Source organism: Stigmatopora argus, chromosome 4 (genome assembly GCF_051989625.1).
Source record: "Stigmatopora argus isolate UIUO_Sarg chromosome 4, RoL_Sarg_1.0, whole genome shotgun sequence".
Taxonomy (NCBI): domain Eukaryota; kingdom Metazoa; phylum Chordata; class Actinopteri; order Syngnathiformes; family Syngnathidae; genus Stigmatopora; species Stigmatopora argus.
The window spans coordinates 10,265,005-10,283,365 of NC_135390.1; the positions used below are offsets into that span (position 1 = coordinate 10,265,005).

Below are 18,361 nucleotides of genomic sequence, written 5' to 3' on the forward strand. Positions count from 1 at the left end.
CATGATCATTGTATTCCTGTTTTTTACTCATTTTATAGTATATTTTTCATTCATGAAAAAATAATAATACAATTATAATTTGCACATCAATACGGGCGTCACATTTTAGGTAATGTAGGCCATATTTGTGTAGCATTTTTACTATTATAATTATTATTTAAATTGCCCGTAGGTATCAGTGCGTCAGTTGTTAGTCTCCATGTGCCCTGGAATTGGCTGGCCACCAATTTAGGGTGCCCCCTGCCTGGTGCCCGAGGTCAGCTGGGATAGGCTCCAGCACCCCCGCGACCCTTGCGTAGGGTAAACGTAAAAAGAAAATGAACAAGTGAAAGAGCCTCAAATGAGTCACTGCCCTATGAAGGGTTAACACATGTTTTGCCACGTCCTATACCTGTACACTGGAGGAGGGAAGGAGGCGGCAGGTAGGTTGGTCACGTGACCCGTCCCAGGTAGCAGCTCCTGTACAAAAACGACGTTCGGCCATTGCTCCGCGATGGTGGCTTCGGGAGGCTTCACGTAAAGAAAAAAAACTCTCCACGAACCGCGCCGGAAAAGTCCCGAGGACCCACGGAGCTCACCTTTTGAGCCGCGGCGTCGAAGGTGCTCGTTCCCTCTTTGGCTTGGATTTGAGTTGTTTTGAGTACGTATTTGGAGTTTGGACGGTCCCCGAATGACGGCGCAGGTAGATTACCTGGTGGTGCTGTGCGCCGCCACATCTGGCGCCGGCGGCGAGCTGCTGGGCTCCGACGAGGAGCAACTAACGAGGCTCCTTTGGCAACAGGTGGATGTCAACAACAAAAAGGTAAACAACACCCATTATAAGTTCAGGGAATGGAAACGATCCAACTTTTTTTCCTCATTTGCATTTTCCCCCCCAGATAAAATAAATAAATAAATAAATGTGGACTGTCAGTGCGAACAAGAGATACCACTGTGCTTTATTTTACATTAAAATGGGTTAGGTGGAGGCCTGGTGGCTCACAGTTGTGGGGTCGAGGGTTTGATCCCAAGTGGGTTTTCACTGTGTGGAGTCTAGTCTGCATGTTCTTGCTTGTGTGGGTTTTCTCCGGGTAGTCCGGTTTCCTCCCAGATCCCCCAAAAATGCTTGATAGGCTGGTTAAACACTCTAAATTGCTCCTGGGTGTGTATGTTTGTGTGTGAGCATGAAAACTTGTCCGATTAAATTTTGCCCTGCGATTGGCAGGCCATCGATTCGTGGTGTCCCCCGCTTGATGCCTGTAGTTTTCTGGGATAGGCTTCATCCCCCCGTGAACCATGTGAGAATAAGATGTTCAGAAAATGAATGAATGGATTACGGGAGAATAGAAGTTAAGGTGTCCTTAATAGGGAATAAAAAGTGATTATCATATTAGGATAAGCATTCTTTTTACAGACATTTTTTGTCTATTTTACATCAATGTGACATGTTTTTCTACAAGTCATTACACCACGGTTTTAAAAATTATGAGGATGGTAGTATGTATATCAATAACATACTACATATTTATCAGTGTTCTTATACATTGGAATCTGTTCAAACAATTGTTTCATTTTTAACTGCGATGTACAATAAAGCATGAAATGACATTTAATTTAGTTCAATTTCATGTATATTCATTCTATATTACTTCATAACTACTAAACCTGCTAAAGTTTGATTGATGCAACTGGATTTGTCTTGTTGGTTGAGAGAGAACAAGCAAGAAAAGTCTCATATATACTTTTACGCTTAACAATGACCCACATAACAGAAAATCTCCATGGCTATCACTAATCAACAATTGTTGATTTTTCATCTTGATAAAGTATTCTCAGGTTGAGAACATTTGCTTGGTTAAAACTTTATAGAGAAAGTGACTATTTTTGGTAATTGAAAAAAAATAAAAACTGAAGACCATCAACATATAGACATCATATTTTGGGTCATATGTAAGTCATAATGTTAACATTTGTAGGTTTGGCCTAAATTATTATTTTTTAGGACTCCTAAAAATACAGTTATGAATTAAACAATATTATTAAAAATGAATAATACAAGAAAAAAAGCCTGGTTGTGGCCCTCAACATTGCGCTTAAGTTTTTATTCTGATGTTAATTTGTTGTCTGCCATTAATAACAATAGACCTCCAATTCATTTGAACTGGAAAGACTGGCTGTGAATGCCATCTTTCAATCCCATTGACGTCCAATCCATTTCATTGAAGTTGGGCAAGATAAACGAGCTTGTGATCGAGTCCGAAGACTCCGACCCGGCGGATGACGTAAAGGACAACGACGAAGACGACGTGGTGGATGAGCTCGCGGCAGATGAAAATGCGTCCGGAGCAGATTGTGTCTTTACAGCGAAGAGCCTGGAGGATGCATTAAATACGGTAACGCTTAGGACTGTGACATTTCATGGGGCAACATCACCTGGACTTGTTTTACACGTCACACTTCTTCTGTTTTCCAAAAATGCTTCGCAGTTCCATCTTCAGATGACGAATGAAGTGAACAGCGCAGGTGCGGGCACGTCAGTGTGTTTATGTACCGACGGGCAGCTCCCCATCCGTCAAGTGATTCACCCCGAGGCTGCCAGCAAGGTGAGCGGGCTGGGTTGGTGAACGCCCAAGAGCCAGGGCGCGGATGATCACTCTTTTTGCGGGGCACCCACGCCGCCGCAAAGCATTGTTATGTCAGCGCTGCCTTGCTGGTTAAAATTGCTCGGTGGAGATGTCCTTAAGCGGAATTGATGACTGTAACACACCCATGCGCATACCACATTTGAGTGTCACTGCCAACATTTTCCCACATCTAAAAAGACCAGAGGCCCAAAAAAATGGGTTTGTCATCTCACTTAGTTTGCTTGCTCTACATAAATGATAGTGTTTGCGAATACAGTAATCCCTCGATTATCGCGGTTAATGTAGAGCAGATATGGCCGCGATATTTGAAAAATAGAGCAGTAGGGTCACCCCTTTTATAACTATTTTTATTTATTTATTTATTTTCCTTCAGTGCTGAATCCTAGTAATTAAAAATGGCTTTCGCTTGTGTTTCAGCGTGGATTTTCACACATTTTTACGAACTTAAAACATTTTTTTAAAGTTTTTTTCTTCAGTGCTGAGTCTTAGCAGCAAAAGTGGCTTCCGATTATGAGTTTCAGCGTGGATTTTCACATTTTTATGGAATTAAAAAAAATAATAATAGCGGGAAAAAAATCACGAAAAAGTGGATTCGCAATAAGTGAAGACGCGATAATCGAGGGATTACTGTAGGTTCCTTTGCTGCTGTAAAATATTCCTTGCTCTCATTGCACTAAGAGAGCATATTATCCTGGTTTTAGAACAAAAGGCATATATACGCTTATATCATGTCCTCTCTCCCCAGAACATCCTGGTCCCTGACTGTTTCTACTCCTTCTTTGACCTGCGTAAAGAGTTCAGAATCCATTTCGCCTCTGACCTCAACACTTTGGATGTGGAAACCATGTTGGAGTGTATCCTTTCTGTGTGACACACAGAAAACGCTTGAGATTTTGGACTCTGTCGATTTTTTTTCTTGGAAGATTGCAAATGAGCCACAGAGTGTTGGCATCATAAATTGACGTTCTGAAATGTAAATGACCAGCACACTGCTGAGAGCGCCCAGTTAAGGTGTGTGTTTAACTAACAGGGCAAGCCTAAAACACACCTACTGGAAGAGGAAACAATTACCTACCTGTCTCTCCTTTTAACCCTTTCTTTACTTTTTTCCTTTGTCACAACGTTCTTATTATTGAACTCCTTGACTAACATCCTGTTTAGCTTTAGGCATACCCGCAGAAGTGCCTGCAATGTGCGACTCCATGCGTTTACTGGATCCATCCGCCACGCCGCCTCCAGAAGTAGCAGTGCAGCAGGTCCAGATGATGGCCAAAATTGTACTTCATCTGCTTTCTGAGCCATTGTGTGAGTACTGCAAACCACTGTATTCAGTTGGACAAAGGCAAAGCAAGATTTAGGGGCAAGAAAATTCACCGTTATAATCTTTATAGACACTGTCGGAGAGATAGCAAATAAAGAATAACTATTAAAGAGCTTGTAGTTTTCAAGTGTTGCATCAATACATATATGAATATCAGTACTAATTTGGCACAAAATGGCGTGATCGTTATCAGCGAGTATTAAGGCGCCACATGGCGATGCTCTGCGATATGCACTTTTCCACATTTATTTTTGAACCAGTGATTCCTATAGCTAAGATGACCACCAACTCTGCATGTTGCCATAAAAAAAAAGATGAAAAAAGTGTATTTCATTTTTTTCTCTCTCCCCATTTGATAAACCATAGCATGTGACGTACAGTCACATGATGACACAACCATTCACAACAGGTTTTGGGCATCCATCTTCCTTAAGAATAGGATGAAACTTATACTTGAACATTATAGTTTTTCAAAAAACAGCATTCAATGGAACACACTTTGGCAAAATGTCTGAAATATTGCTGTTATTTCAAGAGAAACTAGTGGAAACTCAACTTTTTATAGAGCCCTTTCTAATAAAAACCAAAATACTTGACTATTTTCAGGATCAGCATCTGAAAAGTAGTCACCATTTTAAATGTTGTTGAATCTCTACCTCTCAGACATTGTCATTATTTTTTGTAAAGGTAGATTTTTTTTTACCCCTTGCTCACATGCTGTTAGTCACTATGATTTAATGAAGTAATTTCTGCACTGCAGGCCACACATTTTCAAACCCGGAAAGAGTTAATGAAAAATTTGAGTCTGGTACTTGGTAAGTAATGTTTACTGCGAATTAAAAATTCACCCCCCGCTCCACTACAGTACAATTCTTTCACCTTGAACATTTTTTGCAGTAGTAAAATGGAGAAAGTGTGTGATAGCACAGTGATCAGAGCCAGAGGGTTGCCATGGCAGTCTTCAGATCAAGACATTGCCAGGTTCTTCAGTGGACTAAACATTGCCAAGTAAGTGAGTATGCTTGAATATGAGAAAACCCTAAAGTACGAGTAAAAATGTGTCTACCTGTATATTTTATTGTCTCGCACAGAGGAGGGGCTGCCTTGTGCCTTAATGCTCAGGGGAGGAGGAATGGCGAGGCCCTTGTTCGTTTTGTCAGCGAAGAGCATCGAGACCTAGCGCTGCAAAGACACAAACATCATATGGGCAACAGATACATCGAGGTAACCCGTCGGAAGCCCCTCGCCCGAAATACCTGAAGAAAAACCAACTTCTCGACTTCCTAGTCGTGCTATCATTCTGTAATGGACTGGCTTCTCATTTCAGGTTTACAAGGCAACAGGGGAAGACTTCCTGAAGATAGCAGGGGGTGAGCAATATGGACTCTTGTGCAAAATGATAGAAGTCAATCCAGAACACTTTTTTTCTGTTGACACAATTTGAAATTCTAATGGGATTTTTTTTCTTTTTTAGATGTGAATGCTTTTTTAATGTACGACCAATTGTTGTTTATATAGTGATGGTTATTCAAAAGGAAGCCAGAAAAATGGTTTTAGGATACAGAAGCATGGGGAATAGGAATAGAAATACATAGAAATACATCACAAATTAGATGTCCCGATGTCCTGATTTTTTTTAAATATACTTTTAATCCGATATATTTTTTTGTGATAACAATCCAAAGTCAAGCAGATCCCCATATTTTTAGACCAGTGAAAATAATATAACTAATAAATTACAAACCGTATTAAAACGCACCCTACTGGGTACCTCATCATGAAATGCATTGTTTACGTTATTAAATAATGCCCTGTGACTGTCATTAATTTCAGCAATAATATTGTTTTGCAGATAAAAATTTAAAAAATAGGTGAATGTGGGTTGAAGTAAAAGCTAATATATACAAACTTAATAAGAAAATACACAAAAACTGCTAAAGTCTATTGAGATGAAAGTCAGTAGAGCACATTTTTACAACACCATGGTTTGGTCAGCTTTAGTTCTTCTACCTTCAGCTATTTCTCAACACATTTTCACGAGTTTTAATTAAATGACACAAATCAGTGTTTTGCACAATTGAGAATATCATACTAAAGTTTCATCCAGATGTGAACATTGTTTTCGAAAATATTGCACCTCGATACTGTTTTGTTACTAATATTAATGTTCTCTAGTAGCTTTCAATTTAAATTAGAAACCAGATTTTGTTGGTTAATAATAACAACAGGCCTATTATTATATCAATTAAATCAAATGCAAGATGACATGTCTTCCTTTTTATCAATCATTTTCTTGAGTGCTACACCAGTTAAATGGGTCAAAACTGCGTGGGTAGTAAATAGGGACTTTGTTTATAACCGCAATCAAACACAATAAGTCTCATTATTACAATTCTATCTGTTAATTTTTCTTTCTTTTTTTAAAGCCTGCTACTGTGTTTTTGCCGCAGGTACATCTAACGAAGTAGCCTCATTCCTATCCCGTGAGGACCAGATCATAGTTAGAATGCGAGGTCTTCCCTTCACGGCCACACACGAGCAGGTCCTCGCTTTCTTCTCGCCGGAGGACGGACTCAAAGATACGTGTCCAGTCAGCGGGGGAAGGGACGGCATCTTGTTCGTGCGCTACCCCGACGGTCGACCCACTGGTGACGCCTTTGTTTTATTTGCCTGCGATGACCATGCCCAGTGTGCACTCAGGAAACACAAGGAGATACTCGGAAGGAGATATATCGAGTTGTTCAAGAGCACGGCAGCCGAAGTCCAGCAGGTACTTGAAATGCTACTAAATTGTCTTTTAGTTTTCCTCAAAGGGCAGATTGACCTGTTTGTGTGGGGGTGTGACTTTTTACCCCCTATCTGACTACAAAAAGTAGGATTTAAGGGTGGGACCTGCACAGCAAGGACTGGCATGTTTACCTAGATAAACTGACTGTAGTACCTCTGTTTATTTTTATTTTTTTCCCAATTTGACATACTTGATGCAGTAGATCTACCCAAATCTACACACCAGCTTTTCCCACAGGATGACACCTTTATTGGTCCCCTTTGGAAAATGCAAACAAACTAAGGTCCTGTTGGCAATGAGCCATCTCCTCAACTCATCCCATTCTGGTTAAAACTGTCTATGTTGTACGCTAAAGCAGGGGTGTCAGACTCGGGTTGGTTCGCGGGCCGCTTTAATTTCAACTTGATTTCACGTGACCATTTTAGATATAATATTTAGATTTTTTTAAATAAATGGATTAAAATCCCTGAATATTCATTTTTTATAGATCTAAAACTTTTAGATTTTACAAAATGATTTTTGAACTAAAAACACAGAAAAAATGGATTAAAAAATTACAATTATTGATTTAAAAGGGAAAATCAGGAAATTTAATATACATCTATACTCTTCATTTTAATTTGATCCTAAAACTGAAAGTCGGCACTCATGATTTACTTTCCCGGGCCACACAAAATGATACGGCGGGCCAGATTTGGCCCCCGAGCCGCCAGTTTGACACATATGCGCAAAAGGTATTCTGTGGATTATTTTTTTGTTAGTATTCCTGAAAAAACGGCTGAGGCATTTCGAACAAAACCAGCAGGGGCACATGTCATGATAAAAGTCATCATATTTAGATGCAAAAGTGGTTAAAATATATCATAAAATATCGATTTTTTTAAAATCTTTTTGTATCATGTAGAACACTGGACCTAGACAAGTCTTTTTTAAGTTGTCCCAGGCAGATTTTTTTTTTAAATCAGTGATTCCCGAAGAAAATGATTAATTAACTTGTGTATTGTTAATTTTTTTCCCCAGCCACAGTAGTGTGAAAAGATAAACAATGTTTACAGCTCAAATGGCTGTAAATTAGAAAAGATAATTGCTGCAGGCTTCTAAAAAGCCCACGCACAATTTGCACCGTGAGCGTCGTTTATCACCTGCGAAATGTAATTGGCGTAATTGCTGCAGATTTTTTTTCAGACATCATGATATTTTTACTGAATTTGTTTAGACCATTTATTTATGTACCGATCGTGTATTCAAAACATTTAGTCACATTTTTATTCAAAGGGGACCAGTTGGTTTCCATGGTGAGACCAAATCAAGTGTCTCATGACTCATTTCTAACATATTTTGAGGCAATTTGTTGACCAGGGCCACTAAGGAATCGTCAGTCAACTGTTGTTCTTTTGTGTTTTAGGTGTTAAATCGCTACTCGTCTACCCCCCTGATCTCAGTGGCGCCCGCCCCCTTGCTGTCAGTTTTGCCCACGGTGTCTCTCCTTCCCTCTCCCGTCATCGTGAGAGACTGCCTAAGACTGCGAGGCTTGCCCTACTCGGCGACCATCGAGGACATCCTTACCTTCCTGGGCGACTTCACCCACGATGTCCGACCGCATGGCGTGCATATGGTCCTCAATCAGCAGGTACGTCACCCCGTCTCTTAAAAGTGGCAAACTTTAGGAGCTAATCCTGTTTAATTGAAAAAAATAATAATTGTCAGTGTAAGAGTGGTGAAAAACGTAAATAAAGGGAAATAGTTTCTCAAAATGACAGGTTGAAGCAGGGGCAGACATTTTATCATTTAAAAATTATTTTCTCGGTTGTTTCATGTTCAAGAAATTCAATGTTTGCAAAGAGCAAACGTTTTTCACCTAAAGGTCTTTTTTTAATACTAGATTTTCTCTGTTCCTGTAAAGATGGCGATACTGTCATAGCATATTTTCTAAACATTTTTTGGGTGTTGAAGTATGTTTCTGAAAAACCCAATATTTTGACTACGCATTCATCACAAGTTACACTTCACCAGCTTATATATCAAAAACATGTTTGTGGCAATTTTTGCTCAAGAAATTAATGTATTGATCCAAAAGTTAAAGCGAGGGATATAAATCACCAATTTCACGCCAGTATCATATCAATTTTCTGAAAGTTTTATGGGATATGCAGATATTGGCGAGTCTGTTTGGACCCAGATTGATGTGTACACCTAACATTTAATGCTTGCGGTGGGTTACAAAAATATACATTTTTTTTAAATGGTCTCTGCATTGCAATCTGAGACAACATGCGATAAAACTTAGTTTCACTGTCACTGCACCGTAACTAAAAGAATAATCACCTCACAAAAGCATCCTGGGTTCAAATCCAGGTCAGGTCCAACCTGTGTGGAGTTTGCATGTTCTCCCTGGGCCTGCGTGGGTTTCCTCCGGGTACTCCGGTTTCCTCCCACATTCCAAAAACATGCATGGTAGGCTGATTGGACACTCTAAATAGCCCCTAGGTATGGGTGTGAGTGTGCATGGTTGTCCGTCTCCTTGTGGTCTGTGATTGGCTGGCCACCAATTCAGGGTCTCCCCCCGATCTGAAGTCAACTGGGATAGGCTCCAGCACCCCCTACGACCCTAATGAAGATAAAGCGGTTCAGAAAATGAGATAAGATGAGAGACCTCACAAAAGCACAAATACCGCTTGAACTACATTATGTTGCCGGTTTTGGCATGATGGCTTTATATGCGCTTTGACGCACAAAGCTACATAACAATTTGAGAACTTGAATATGTGAACGTTCTTTTTGTTGCATTTTTTTTTTCAGGGTCGTCCATCAGGCGACTGCTTTATCCAAATGACATCAGCGGAGCGAGCAATTTCGGCCTCCCAGCAACTCCACAAGCACGTAATGTCCTGTCAGCACGGGCCCAACAGCCGCTACGTTGAGGTGTTCCCCTGCAGCGCCGAGGAGATGGGCCTAGTGCTGATGGGAGGCTCGCTCTCACACATGCACACACACACACACAGCCGCAACAGGAGTGGGACAGGGCTCAGCCCGCCGCCATGTAAGTCCAGACGTAAGTGCTGCTGGGAGCTGGGGGTGCTTCGGGCCTGCAGGGGTAGGTGGGCTCCTGCCGTGGGGGCAGGGTTGCTGGGTTTTTCTCCAATCTACTGTGAACTGGACGTACTCGTCTAACCAGGAGATTTGTAACTGTGCGTGTGTGTACGTACGTATATGTTCAAGATCGGAATGTCTGTGAGTGCGTGTGTTGGGGGGCGGGGGGCCCTCTTAATGAATGACTATGATTTTTTCACCAGTTTGCATGCATTGATGGTATTCTTTTAGTCTGGACGCGACACACTTCTAATCTGAGTTCACCTTGCGGTTCATACCAGAGGCATGTTTGTTCTTCTCACTTTCACATTTGACACTCATCAAAGGTGAATAATGGAACTATGAAAGTAGGAGGGGTTAAAATATGGCCAAGGGCTTGTGTCTAAAGTCTCCAGATTTACCAGTTAGTCTTGGTTGTGGAGTAAAGTGGCACACCTATTTTGCTCGTGTTTGGTAATTCAGGAAAGTTGGGTTGGGCTTGACTTCAGAAATGAACTTTTTGTCGCTCCCCCTTTTCCAAACACTGATTATTGATGTGTTAATGTTCACACCAGTGAACAGGACACAAGGCAAACTGAAAACAATATTAAGGTCATGTTAGGACAGGCCTTGAGTTTTATGACTGGCAATAAATGCCAAATTGTGAGTTCCTGTTCCAAATAACCAGATTCTCCAATACCAATTTGGGCAGGGAAATTACTTTAGATCAATATGAAACAAAATATACTCTACACACTATATAGTGACTATAGTGATTTTGCTTGTGTAGCTTCAAAGATTAAGGTTTTAGTGTGATTTGGGCAAGTAGAGACAAAGTTCATTCGAAGGATTTTAGTATTTGCACTTTGCGTGATTTGGGGAAGTAGAGACAAAGTTCAGTCCAAGGAGGCTGACAATTGCAAACCACGGCCACCTACTTCACCTTTACACCAATTAGGAATCCAATTATAGTAAAAAAAAATACAAATAAAACGCTTTGTGTACAGTCTTCCCTCGATTATCGCGAGTTATCGCAATTTCACTTATTCGCAATTGTTTTCTGCTATTAATTATTTAAAAAAAATATTAAGTTCATAAAAATGTGAAAATGCACGCTGAAAGTCACAAGCGGAAGGCACTCCCCTGTCTTCCGCTTGCTACTAGGAAAAAAAAAAACTACTTTGCAATTTTTCAATAATTGCGGCCATGTCTAAACTACATTAACTGCGATATTCGAGGGATTACTGTATACGCAAAACATTCTAAGTGAACGTGGTCATTGTTTGCAAGCGTGCATGAGCGCCTCTCTTTGACACTGAACACACAGAACAATCGTTATAAAGTGTTGGCACGTGTGAAGTCGGTTGATTTCCTTTTGTTTGCTTTGTCTTTGCTACAGGTTTATCTCCACCGTCCTACGCCTTCACGCCCACCCCACCCATTCTGCCCGCCGAGGCTGCCGCCGCACTCTACCCTCCGCTCGGTCAGGTTTTGCTAGCTCCCCGCCCTTTGCACCCCGGGCATGCCTATTATCCGTCCACAGCACAGCTCTATATGAACTACACTGCTTACTATCCAAGGTAATGCCGCCACCATGATGGTCATGATAGCCGATTTAGGGAACTTGTGAAAGTGTTGAATAGAAAATTGCTTTCTTTGAGTATGCATCTTGATTAACTGGAAAACAAAGGGTGTTAAAATATTTTGTTTGGGTGCTGGAGCCTATCCCAGCCAACCCCGGGCCGCAGGCAGAAGTATTTAAAAATACATTTTAAATTTGCAAAATTAACTTCAACTGACTAGTGAAAATTTCCTTCATTTTAGTCTTTGCCGACAAGGATTTATCTTTTTGAGAAGGCAATGTTTTGGCAGCTATTTCAGCGGTCCTATATGTCTCATGATCTTTGATTGTAAATTTTGACAAACTTTGGTGATGTCACCTGAAGCATTTGCGCCCAAATTTATACTGTTCAGGGTGCTGCCATGACAACCACCAAGTTTTGCTCAGATAAGGGATTTGGGGCGAGTTCATTAAGGTTGCATTCGTCACTGCCACACCACTACATCATGTTCCACAGATTTTAATAAGTAAATTGCAATGGCTTCTTTGCTACTTCCGATTGGCTCATAGAAATTTTGAACAATGTTTGAAAAAAAATCATGAGTAGACAGCAGGACTTTCCTGGTGATTGGCCCATAAAGTTTTACATTTTGACTTTTTTTCTCATTTTTTTGGGGAGATTAAAATTTAAATCATGAGTAGACAGCAGGACTTTCCTGGTGGTTGGCCCCTAAAGTTGTACATTTTGACTTTTTTTCCTCTTTTTTGGGGAGATTTAAAATTTAAAGCAGTGGTCAGTTGGAAAAAAAATGTAAATGGACTCTGGAGGAATAATGTACACTAACTATTTGGTGAATGAATATGGCGAAATGTTGTTACTGTCCTATTTTTTACATGATGAAAAGAACGAGAGCACATGTGTCAAAGTGGCGGCTCGGGGGCCAAATCTGGCCCGCCGCATCATTTTGTGTGGCCCGGGAGAGTAAATCATGAGTGCCGACTTTCTGTTTTAGGATCAAATTAAAATGACGAGTATAGATGTATATGACATTTCCTGATTTTCCCCCCTTTTAAATCAATAATTATCATTTTTTAATCATTTTGTTCTGTTTTTAGTTCAAAAATCATTTTGTAAAATCTAAAAATATATATTAAAAAAAGCTAAAATAAACAGTTTTAGATCTATAAAAAACTGAATATTCAGGGCTTTTAATCCATTTATTAAAAAAATCTAAATCTATCTAAAATAGTCCGGCCCATGTGAAATCAAGTTGACATTAAAGTGGCCCGCAAACCAACCCGAGTCTGACACCCCTGCTTTAGAGGGACATATTTAGGAAGGCCAAAATAGTGCTTATTCTTTTTTTTTTTTTTTGCTGGTCATCGAGACGGTGTGTTGAGACTTTCTTCTTCAGGTTATTAATAAAGGCACACGTTTACCTGTTTTTCCCCCCACAGCCCACCTGGCTCTCCCACAACTGTGGGTTACTTCCCCTCCCCCTCTACTCACTCCTCCCCTGGCGGTTTGATGCGCATGCCTGGTCTGACCTACAACAGCAAAGACATCATTAACGCGATGCAGGGCTATCAGGTAAATCAAGCATTTTGCTTCCCGAGAATCCAAACGCTGGAATACAATTATGCTCATGCCGAGGGTGTGTGTTGTCAGACACGCCGCGTTTGTCCGGAGGCTCTCAAACAAGTTTATCCTGTCTACTCTCCCTTGCGCCCTGACTCTCACTCTCCGATGCTTGCTTCGACTTGTAGTACCTAGTCACGGAGCCCAGACGCTTAGAAAGGTGCTTAAGAGCTTAAAAAGACAGTTTATGTATTCAGGGGTCTGTGTGGCCTTTTTTTGTAAGTTCTCTTATCCTGACCCCCAGCCCCATGTCTATCATTCCTCCCCTAGTCTAGCACGAAGTGCGCCTCAGGTGATGCTTTTGCTCGCTCATGACCCCATCCTAGACGTTGTAGCCTAAAGAATAGGCGTGCTGTTGGGATAAGTTGTAGGCTCGTGTCAAGGGGAATTCATAGTTTAGCGTCAAGGAGGCATTAAGAAAAATAAAGCCAAATGTAGAAGTACAAACTGAATAAGTATGCATTGTAGAAATAAAGCAGGTAATGTAAAAAGGCATGAATTAAGAAGTTAACATGCATGTCGTAAGCCTATTGGCTTAATTGCCTTGATATTTTTTAAGGTTTTCAGAAAACACAAAAAAGTGTCGCAAGCCTAATGACATACGTACTTAAATTGACATTAAAAAAAAGGTTTTCAGAAAACCCCAAAGGAGAAATTCAACCAACGTGCGGTTGCATCTGTTCATTCAATAATGGTTCCATTTGTAAAAACATGGAGGACTGGCAGGTGAGTATGCAAGTAATAGTTGTATGTTTTTAATGACTCAATGAAAGAGTTAACTATTACATTTGAGTTTCGCTTTTTAACCTCAACTTCAGAATGTAGTAGTTGGTTGTTTTGGTTTCAATTTCTAGAATTGTGTACTGTGCTTCCAGTTGTAGAAAAAACATTAAAATCCCTAACTCTCCATCAAAATCACCAACAATAACGGTAAATACAACAACCTAAAGTTAACCTTTTTTTTAGTATTGAGGTTTAGGTATTTGCCGTTTCGATGTTTCAGGTTACGTCGCCAGTGTAGTAACGGAACTCTGGTCGTAAGTCGAGGATTCCCTGTGGTATATTGTACATTCAGGAGATCATTTTTTGTGTCCAGACTGCAATGGAGCCGGTCTCCGTCCTGGGCAGCAGCCTAATCGGCCAAGCGGCCGCAGGCGAGCCCCCCTTGGTGTCCCTCCCTGGTCTGATGGCTAAGCCTTCCGGACACTACCTGGACCTGAGCCTCCTCTAAGCGGCCGGGGCACACGTATTGTTAGCTTTTTCAAAGTAGTTTTATTTATATCTTCAAAAACAGCCACTATTATATTTTATACCATGTATGGCCTTAGCCAAAAAAAGCAGATTGTCTTTTGTCATTGCACAGTGTATCTTAAAAAGCTTTGTAGAGATTTTTGACGTGTTACATTATTTGAATAATCACTGTTTTATACATGTCTATATAAATGTATATGTATGCATATACGTATATGTATGTTATATTTGATAGCCAAGTAGGAAGAATTTATACCGAGAGCTCAATGATTTGAGTTTTGCCTTCAAGAGTGTGTGTTGGTGTGTGTATGTGAGAGTCTATTGTATGAGCGGAGTGCATATGTTGTTTTAACAAAGCAGCGTTAAGGCCATGCTGAAAAACTCATTTTAAAAGAAGGGAAATTTATGCAGAATAAATTAGAGAGAACAGCTACGTATAGTTAAGACAAATCTTTTGGAAAAATACTATTTTTGGGAGGTGAAAATAATATTACAATGAATATTGCATCGAAAAGCGATGCTGGTGACCATAAGTTGAGCACAATGTCCAATTTCCGTCTCAAATCAAAATGTGACCTCTGATACAAACATACATTCAAGTCGTGAAACATGACAAATTTCCCAAAATCCGATTACTTCATTTGATTAGATTTGTTTAGCATCATATTTTTTTCCCTTTTCAGTCTGGCTCTTAAACTCTTTGTTGTTCATGTTTTCATAGCTAATGTGTTTGTGTAATATAAATGTGTTTTGTTTCCATGACCAGTATACACTGATTGTACTGGAAGCTTTAGTGCATGAAGAAGTTAGCAGTGAAAACCTCCAATGTTTACAAAAGAGCCAACTCCGATGCACTGCTAACCACCAACCGCATATACTTTATGTAGCAGCATGTTTTAATCCTGACTTGTGTGACATACACACATTTAAAATGCTGAGAAAGACAATACAACAACTACAATAACTTGTTTTCAAAGTATAATGCAGTACTGGTCTAAGTCTAAAAAAATCTGTTAAATAGATCAATATTCTTGTCAAAGCTGATAAAGAAACCAAATCTTGCTCTTTGCTCCAATCATACCTACACTTACCCAAAAAAATGACGCAAATGGAGTTAGCTCACCCAAATTTTCAGTGGCTCTTAGTTTTATGAGTACCCAACGTGGTTTGTCGCCAATGTTGTTGTACCTTGTCTTGGGGTTAAAGCAGAGCTTTAGTTGTGTGTAACCTTAGCACACAGTTACATTCTCCAAGAGGATCTCGGTTTACGAAGCGAAGCTCTAACAAAAGAGAAGAAAACAAAAGACTTCATTTTTATATTCTTCAGCAAAGTCCACTAAATACGCATAATGCAAAGATGCAGATTGAAATTCATATACATTGTGAAATCGTGTTCTTCGTGTATGTGTTTGGGACTAAAAAGTCCTACTGAACAATAAACGTATTATGACATTTGCATTACTCCAGCTAGCATTATTCATGTTGTGTAGAAGTGGGGTGTGGGGGCAACACAGCAGCCCCAAGGCGAGAGTGGGAACTCCCTGACGTGGGCCACTGTGACTATACACACATATTCTAATGACGAAAAGAATGGTGAGAAGAGGAAAAAGGGGACGAAAGCAGACAAAAACATGCCCCAGACCCCCAGGGAAGATTTGCCATTGTTGTAATTTAATATTGCCACTCACTCCACCCCGTTCGGCTTGAGCCTTTTAAACGCTCATACTGCCTGACAACACTAATGATATGCTTAAGTGTCCATACCCAACTTGTGTGTTGAAATTTTATGTTGTTTTCTTTACTTCCCAAATTCAACGTTAAATGAATTGGTGTTTACTTGTATTGAGAGCGCCATTTGTCTGCTATGTTGAATGGCCAAAAAGTATCAGTACTTTCCCCATCTCTTAAACCCAAAAAAGAATGAAGACACTTTTGTTTTATCATTCTGAAAATGCTTTGGAAAAGCAAAGATCCCGTCCAAAATGCTCCCAAAACAACAGTAAATACATATTAAAACAATGCAATAGACTACTTACCAGGTGGTCATCTTCCTTGTATGTGTCCAGTTCACTAAATTCATCCTTCCTTTGGACTGAAGAAAAAAAAAATATATATATATATATATATATATATATATATATATATATATATATATATATATGTATATGCAGTGTTCATGTTGTTCCAATTTCCTACACAATACGTACAATCATTTTCTGATAAAATGATAAGAATTTCTTGTAAAAAACAAACGTACGCGGGCCACTGTAATGAAACTAAACAGAAGAGGACGTGTACATGAAAAGCCCGTTCGTTTGGTACGTCAGTACTTGGTAGTACTCTTTTAGTATTCTTGCCAACAGCAAAATGTGATTAAAATGTTTTATGTTGTGGCTCAGCAAAGTCCAATCTATCAAATTGAGTAATGTTCATTTATTCATTTCATTCGCACCAATAATTTTCTATAAGGAATTCTGTGACAACAAACGGTGGTCAAAAGAGTTGTTGTTATTGTGGGAGGCTTCAAGTGGAAGTAAAGCAGGCCGCAATGTTAACTGGACAAATCAAAACAAAATAGATACAGTAAATGTAGTATTTACGTTTTGTGACGACAAACAGTGGTCAAAAGAGAATCATTGTTGTTGTGAGAGGCTCCAAGTGGAAGTAAAGCAGGCCGCAATGTTAACGGGACAATTTCAAAACAAAATAACAGACACAGGAAATGTAATATTTACGTTTTGGGGGATTTTGTAATATGAATCCTATGTATATGGTGGGATGGTCATTTGCATAGCAAAGGCTTTTTTGTAACCTGCAATTTTCATACCTAGAGGAATTCGTAAGTAGAGGCACGACTATATTTTCATTATCTATCCTGGGATTTCAACACACTACGACTGTAAACGAACCCAGCATAAAATTCATAATTAATTACTTTAAACGGGTGCTTTGGTGAGACTAATGAACGTAAGGGAAGTAAGTAAAGTAAGGAACTTCCTGCTTGAACCTCATACAAAGCAGCCTTGCTTTTTTTTTTATTCATGCATGAACTTTCTAACGCTCGCAGCACATCAATTACAGAGTGACTCACTACTCGCTCCGCAGGTGTTGGGGGCAGCTGAATAAATTATATTCTTCATTTTAACGACGACATTCTCTCACAGGGAGGGTTAGTGACACGTTCACGGAGTCGTAGAGCAAAAGCACGCAGGGCGAGGCTGATCAACATTCCCGTGTCAGTGCACAAACACAAAAAGTGTTGATAATATGGCCTCAGTTGAGTTCACATTGGTGGGCTGGCGTAAAGTGAGGGGGGTAAAGGTTAAAAAGCAGCCTAGAGGAAGCAAATTGCACGTTCATTTGATTTGTTTAAAATTGCGACGGCACACAATGGCGGCGTAGAGTGTAATTGGGTGGTAAAAGTAGAAGGCAACTTAATGACTTTAACCGCATAATTACACGTTTGGAATGTTTTTAAGAGCAACACAAACAAGATTTTAACGTGGAAAAACATTAAAGGTCGTGCCAAAATGACCGTGCCATGATACAGACGTACATTTAGGAGCTCGACATGTGGTAATAGATTTCGAGTTTTCCTCTGGAGTTCGCATGGTGACCCATCATCCTCCGACATTATAAAACAAGCATGTTAGTTCAATAAAGAAAGTTACTGAATTGTACCAAACTAAAACGAGTGATAAACAATTGTCAAAAAAGATACAGACGAATAAAAGGATATGTCGTAGACGTAGACTGAAGAAGAGTGCGCTCATCGATGAGTAGAGCAAATGTGTCGCCTACTAGTGGACGATTTAGGGACAACAGCAACTTTTTTCTATGGACGTAATCAAAAAGGAGAAATGTATTAATATTACCTTATAAGTCGCAAAGCACTCATTTTTCGAACCTGGGGTTAATAGTTATTTTCCGTTTTATTCATATTCAATTTTATACTTTAGGGTTGCTGATTCTAAAGCTGCCATTAATTTTCTTCCAAGTATGCTTTAGTTTTCATTCATTCAGCATTTAAAAAAATCAGATTCTTCATATATTTGCTCCTCTTACCGGTTACCATTTTCAGTCTTTTGCATATTTATAGACATATTTC

General features: G+C 39.8%; 1 protein-coding gene and 2 long non-coding RNA genes across 7 annotated transcripts; 1 reads left to right on the forward strand and 2 right to left on the reverse strand.

Annotated features, from left to right (window-relative positions):
• Window positions 1-419: 419 nt before the first annotated feature.
• Window positions 420-15,714, forward strand: esrp1 (epithelial splicing regulatory protein 1). 3 transcript variants are annotated; one of them, XM_077597994.1, is made up of 15 exons: window positions 423-802; window positions 2,205-2,372; window positions 2,466-2,582; window positions 3,370-3,478; window positions 3,786-3,929; window positions 4,706-4,760; window positions 4,843-4,953; window positions 5,037-5,169; window positions 5,273-5,315; window positions 6,396-6,715; window positions 8,139-8,363; window positions 9,533-9,773; window positions 11,202-11,382; window positions 12,822-12,954; window positions 14,099-15,714. In XM_077597994.1, the coding sequence occupies exons 1-15, from the start codon at window positions 671-673 to the stop codon at window positions 14,231-14,233; spliced, it is 2,247 nt and encodes a 748-aa protein (XP_077454120.1). In that variant the 5' UTR covers window positions 423-670; the 3' UTR covers window positions 14,234-15,714. The 3 variants fall into 3 exon arrangements, 2 of the variants coding, with proteins under 2 accessions (XP_077454120.1, XP_077454119.1); XM_077597993.1 differs by having other exon boundaries at window positions 424-802; window positions 9,533-9,785; XR_013299915.1 differs by lacking the exons at window positions 12,822-12,954; window positions 14,099-15,714 and having other exon boundaries at window positions 420-802; window positions 9,533-10,106; window positions 11,202-11,346.
• On the reverse strand, window positions 1,439-8,395 carry LOC144072736 (uncharacterized). 3 transcript variants are annotated; one of them, XR_013299918.1, is made up of 5 exons: window positions 8,300-8,395; window positions 5,012-5,121; window positions 3,798-3,946; window positions 2,413-2,735; window positions 1,439-2,351 (listed from the first exon to the last, which is right to left on the reverse strand). It is a non-coding gene; the product is annotated as an uncharacterized LOC144072736 (long non-coding RNA). The 3 variants fall into 3 exon arrangements; XR_013299917.1 differs by having other exon boundaries at window positions 2,413-2,793; XR_013299916.1 differs by lacking the exons at window positions 1,439-2,351; window positions 2,413-2,735 and having other exon boundaries at window positions 3,529-3,946.
• On the reverse strand, window positions 13,634-18,025 carry LOC144072738 (uncharacterized). The gene is made up of 3 exons (XR_013299919.1): window positions 17,810-18,025; window positions 16,290-16,345; window positions 13,634-15,533 (listed from the first exon to the last, which is right to left on the reverse strand). It is a non-coding gene; the product is annotated as an uncharacterized LOC144072738 (long non-coding RNA).
• Between the last annotated feature and the right edge of the window lie 336 nt (window positions 18,026-18,361).